The sequence below is a fragment of the Cucurbita moschata genome, unplaced genomic scaffold (genome assembly GCF_002738365.1).
Source record: "Cucurbita moschata cultivar Rifu unplaced genomic scaffold, Cmos_1.0 Cmo_Scf00014, whole genome shotgun sequence".
Taxonomy (NCBI): domain Eukaryota; kingdom Viridiplantae; phylum Streptophyta; class Magnoliopsida; order Cucurbitales; family Cucurbitaceae; genus Cucurbita; species Cucurbita moschata.
Window position 1 is genome coordinate 2,721,947 of NW_019268530.1, and position 5,732 is coordinate 2,727,678.

Consider the following 5,732-nt stretch of genomic DNA (forward strand, 5'->3'; position numbering starts at 1 on the left):
TTTTTTTTTTTTTTTTTTTTTTTTTTTCCATTTATTCCATGAAAAGTTTCATTTTTTGTTTAAAAAACAGCTGAAGCATGCCGAAAACATTAAGAATAACTTGCACCAAAAAAAATGCCTAACCTCTGATATCAGGAACTACATTTAATGCGAAGAAAGGCAAAAGAAGAATAGCCAAATCAAACGTTTAACAAGGCTAAGTAAACAGTAGAATTAAGTTTCCTGCAGACCCTCAAATTATCAACTCTTCTATCATATAGTTTCTCAAGGAAGAAAAACATAAGAGAATGGAGAAATCTGCCATGCTTGATTTATATCAATATAGTTCTGCACCGTCCTCCATATTAGACGATTCCATAACCTTTTTATCAATAGCAGTTCAATCTACATAGTAATTGCTACACATCATCTTTGTCTCTAGATAAGTTAGATGAAGTGTTACAAATTATTTTTATGGAAAATAAGATGCTGTCAGAATAATCCAAGAACATGGTTCCAAGATATTAGTGAAAATAAAATTCAGGTAAGTGGCACCTTGGGAACCCGAAAAGGATTTTTCGCTGCATATTCACATAATTTTCCAATCTTCCTGTCGTTGGGTTCCTCTTCCTGCCATAACACGAAGAGAAGGTTCAATATCAGAACTGAATTCTCAGAATCTAAAATAGATTTTTGAACATATAGTTCTTTGAGGCACAAAAAAAAACACCAACACGTGTTTCTAGCTACATTGGCAAGGAAAAAAGTTAGACTCGGAACAAAGAGTACTAAGCAGCACAACATGAGGTGAGGCTTAAAGGTAAAAATGCCTTTGTAAATAGCTATATGGCTGACTGCTACATAAGGGAGAGAACGATACAAATAAAATTGAAATATTTGGTGTCCATGAATCATGGACTAAACCAACAAGAAATATTTTGCGCCTTTGTAGTATTATATATTCAAGTTAGATCATGGTCATATATGTTTCAAGCAAACAATTATGGATCACTCGCTCGACGATGTTTGTATAGTATAAGAATATTTTCACCAGATAGCCTATGAGAAACGTATGAATTTCAAGTCAGGGTAGATGTGAGAGATGAGCTTCCTGAAAAAGCCTTGAACATAGATCTGGGGCATTTTTTAAATTTTGTGGAATCCTCTATGCAATTACTAAAGGTGGTGATAACAAAGAAATATTTGGAATCATGTATCTTTCTACAAATAAATACCCTCAACTTTCGTTCATGTTCTACCTTGGCCCTTAAGAGACTAAAAATATTGATTTTGATTCCTGAAACTTATAATCTTTTCAATTCTGGCCCTCGACTTTAGAACATAACTTCCATTGAACATCAAGTTTAGCCCTTAATGTAGAAATCTAAGCACGATGTAACGTTGTTAATCATCCACAAAGATATGTTGTTACGTCAAATCGAACATGGTAGAATAAGTGATTATAACATAAAACATGCAGCCAAGTTAAAACAAAAAATACAGGTCCACGTAAAACACAACCAATCAGCCAGAGTTCCCTTGAGCAACAAACACGACGATTGAAAAACCAGTTGGTAATTTAAAACAGAGAAGAACCTGGGAGCGAGGAAAGATATCAGCAAGCAGCTTCTTGTAGCGCTTAATGGGCTGCCTGGACCTGGTACTCAAAGCAGGGCAAAAGAAACACAAAGTTCCACACACCGGCACCACTTGGCGGGATACCATCGCCATTAGTGGAAGGAAATCCCAAAATTTTCCCTAAAAACAACAAATTTCATTCGTTGGGCAAGGAGAGAATCCCAAATCGATGGGATTTTCGAAGAACAAGCTCCGGGCGGAGGACCGGATGGAGATGGGATCGAATCGTCCTTGCCCTCGAAAATTTGAGAAAAGGGAATAACAATAATAATAATGTCCGGTTCCGGTGTGCGAGCGCGAGAGCACCGGATCTCCGAGACCTCCACCGGAACAAAAAAATGGTGGAGATCAAAATCAATTTATACGCTCATCTTGCATTCGCCTCCATTTTCGGCTATTTTCTCTCTTCGTTCTTGGCTGTCGCAAAATTCCCAATACCTCGCCATCTCATTCTTCTCTTTCCAACTGCCAAATTAGATACCGTTATTTTCCCGCCTTATCCTTAAAATAGATAATATATATATATATATATATATTCTCTTACAAAACTTATTTTATTTTTAAAATTATGTTTGTCTCAATTTTATAAATAAAAAATTAATTATTTTTATTTTTAAAATTTGGTTTCATTTTTTAACATATCGATAAAATAAATAAATAAATAAATTTAGGCAAAAATAGTGATTAAAAATCAAATTTGTTTTTAAAAAATTATTTATATTTTTTAAAAATTAGTCAAAGATATATATCTTAATTATAATAATTGTTTTTTTTTATTTAACTAAATTCAATTATAAAATAAATAAATAAATAAATAAAAACCTAAATACCAAATGAAGAAAAAGAAGAGACGGTTGCCGCGAATCTATCTTCCTCCTATGCTGTGTTCATCCCTGATTCGAGCTGAAGCCTTCTCTCTGTAATCTCCATCCTTCTTGGTAGGGTTGAATCGCTGCGTTCTTCCTCCGCTTCTCGATTCCTCTTTGGGTTTAATCGAGCGTGGCGGATGTGGGGAAGAAAATGAACTACGGGACCCCTAAACTTCCTTCAAGGGTGGCGATTTTTCCGATAAAGTTATCGATGCTAACGATTAACATTGGCGGAGTTGTGGATTGCTTTTGTGCCTCTGTTTCAAGCGTCTCCAACATGTAAGAACCTTCTATTCACTTTTTTTTTTTTTTTTGTCCTGCTCGTTTTTCCTTCTTTTGCTTACGATTTCCATTTTCCCGAGTGTTCTTTGACGGAAAAGGATGAATCCACAAAGAAGAATGAGTTTTCTGGCTGGTTATTAGCAGTAGCTTTCCCTCCAATTTAAATTGAGAATTTCTGATTACTTGAGTTTGTTGTAGAATTAGCTTTTCTAACAAAACAATTTCTCAGAAACTCGATTCATGCCTCTAAGAAAAACCATTTATTTAATGAAAGAATACTAGGAGCTTACAAGAGGAAAGCCCCTCACAAAAGAGCTCAACTGAAATAATACCTATGGTATAGTTACAAAGAAGTTCTAAAACTAACCACTTTGTAACCGCCCAAAGCCACCGCTAACAGATATTGTTCGCTTTGGCCATTACGTATAGCCGTCAACCTCACGGTTTTAAAACACGTCTACTAGAAAGAGGTTTCCACACCCTTGTAAGGAATGTTTCGTTCCACTCTCCAACCGATGTGGGATCTCACAATCCACCCCTTTCGGGGTCCAGCGTTCTCGCTGGCTCACCGCCCCCCTTTGGAGTTCAACCTTCTCGCAATCCACCTTTTTGGAGGTTTCCACACACGTCTACTATAGGTTGACTTAGTGGTGAATAAGGGCTATGTAAATAATAGAGGGATAGGCCAAGCCATGATGACCTCCTACTTAGGATTTAATACCTCACGAGTTATGTTGGCATCTAGTAGGTCAGGCAATTATCCTAGGAGAATAGTTGAGGTGCGTGCAAGTCAGCCTCAACACTCATGAACATAAAAATAAAATGTCGTGGAAACTAGATATGGAATCTATCCGAAACTAGCTTTCATCACTATAGCTATAAGTGTGTTTGGAGTGGGTCAATTCAAAATGTTGCATTTCCATCTTTGTTTCAATTGACTCGGATAGAAGCATTGTCCCCATTAGTCATGTTAATACCCTTAGCACATTGCGTTTTCCGCAGATAAGGATCAAATTTAAAGAAGATAGAGTGAAGAGATGGTCCCCAGATTGCTAAGTCAGCGGCTAGCTCCATACTTGACAGCACGTATCCGAGAGAACCAGAGGCTTCTTAGCTCCTCTGTTTCAGCTCTTCAAGAAGCCTCTTCTTTGTTGACATCTCCAGCTCAATCTCCATCTCCACACACCGATACCATTCACATGACAGATAATTGCATCCGGGTACTCCAACATATTATGTAATCCTTTTTTGTGCATGTACCAAATATGCTTAGGCAATTTTTATCCATTTCACTGTCATAATTTGTTTTAGTTCTTGGTTTCTGGACTATCCTCATTTTGTGCACCATTTCACTGTCACTGTCATAATTTTTGTGCACTATTTTAGTTCTTGGTACTCCACATAAGACGAATTGAAACATCTTTAGATAATTTTGACAGCATTTCTTCTCATCTTCTTTGAAGTATATTGTATGGTTAATGTCTGTTGGTCCATATCACTTGTAACCTTGATAATGAACTCTTCATGATAAGATGTATGATGTACTTTCTTTTACCAAAGGGCTAAATTGGTCGATACTCGCTTTATATCATGGATAAAATATATATTAATACCATTGTCCTGCATCTGCATCTGCATCTGCATCTTTTAAAAGGGTTCATTCAATCTTCTTTTCTACTTAGTTTTCCTTTTCTTCTGCGTGTATTGTAAGTGTTGAATAATTACTTCTTATGAAGAACGATCTTGATTTACTTTCTGCTGAGTCTTGACATGCCTTGCAGAGAATGAAAGAATTGCAAGAACCCATGGAAGAAAAGATGCTTCGCTTGAGTGTAGAAACTGGGGGGTGTTCTGGATTTCAATATGTTTTCAATTTGGATGACCAAACCAATCCAGATGACAGGTTCATTGAAATACTAGCTCATACTTGCTGCTTATTTTGGGCTTTTCACCTAAAAATTGTCATTGATGTTTCCTTTTACATTTTTAAAAGTTTACCCTTCTCTCTTCTTTCTTGTTTGCAGGGTGTGTGAGAAGGAGGGAGTTAAATTGGTAGTTGATAATATCTCATATGATTTTGTGAAAGGAGCAACAGTTGATTATGTTGAAGAGCTGATTCGTTGCGCTTTCGTTGTGAGTAAACCTTTATCAGTATTGTTGGCTCGCTCCGTTTTTGCTTCCATGCGTGACTTGTTCTATTTCAGTTCTTATACTCTTAAACGTCCAAATTTAGTTCAATAAATCTAAAACGTTGTCCATGAAGTTCTTTTATGGTAACTTTTTTACAATAACTAAAGTGGAATGATACCCGAAGTACAGGAACCAAAATGATATTTTAACTTTACTATATTTTATATTTGTGTGTTCTCTAACAAATCAAGCTTATAAAACATCTGCAAGCGAAAGATTTGGGAGTGAAGTACCCTTAAGTAGTAGAATTCTCCTCATTTTTCTCCATGTGTTCTATGCATTCGTATCTTTCAATAAAGCAAGTGCTGATGCAGCACAAGTTGATTTCTTGTACCATTGTCTGTGTGCAGGTGACCACAAATCCAAGTGCTGTTGGGGGCTGTAGTTGTAAGAGTTCTTTCATGGTGAAACAATGATCACCTCAAAGCTCCCTTCATTTGCAATCTTCCAGGAACATATTCACCAGAAAGTTCCCTTCATTTGCACCATTTCAGGAAATCATAGGATCAACAACCAAAACGCTCATCTAAAGATAAGATGAGTACGTTTATAACTTGGTTACTTAAGATTATAAGATTTTATCTTTGCCTATTTCATGTATCATTCTGGATTCTGTATTCATATGCCACTTCTAGATTATTTGAGAACTGCAATCGTTATTGCATTGAATCATGATATTGTTTATTGTAACCCGATTCATCGTAACCCCCTTGTTCTAAATATTGGATTCATTTGCGGAAAGAATCACATCTTTTTTTTTTTTTTTTTTTTTTT

At 36.1% G+C, this 5,732-nt stretch overlaps 2 protein-coding genes across 2 annotated transcripts in view; one reads left to right on the forward strand and one right to left on the reverse strand.

Moving 5' to 3' along the window:
* The window catches only part of LOC111452107, a 12,783-nt gene extending 10,708 nt beyond the window's left edge, over positions 1-2,075 (reverse strand). Inside the window, exons 1-2 of the mRNA XM_023092649.1 lie at positions 1,576-2,075; positions 535-609 (exon numbers count right to left, since the gene is read on the reverse strand). Of these exons, the coding sequence (XP_022948417.1) occupies positions 535-609; positions 1,576-1,710 (210 nt within the window). The 5' untranslated portion in view covers positions 1,711-2,075. The remainder of the gene's footprint in view (positions 1-534; positions 610-1,575) is intronic.
* Positions 2,076-2,455: 380 nt separating this feature from the next.
* Positions 2,456-5,663, forward strand: LOC111452373 (iron-sulfur assembly protein IscA-like 2, mitochondrial). The gene is made up of 5 exons (XM_023093053.1): positions 2,456-2,765; positions 3,771-3,988; positions 4,550-4,671; positions 4,793-4,901; positions 5,309-5,663. Exons 2-5 carry the CDS (start codon positions 3,806-3,808, stop codon positions 5,372-5,374), a joined length of 480 nt encoding a protein of 159 aa, XP_022948821.1. The 5' UTR covers positions 2,456-2,765; positions 3,771-3,805; the 3' UTR covers positions 5,375-5,663.
* Positions 5,664-5,732: the final 69 nt, after the last annotated feature.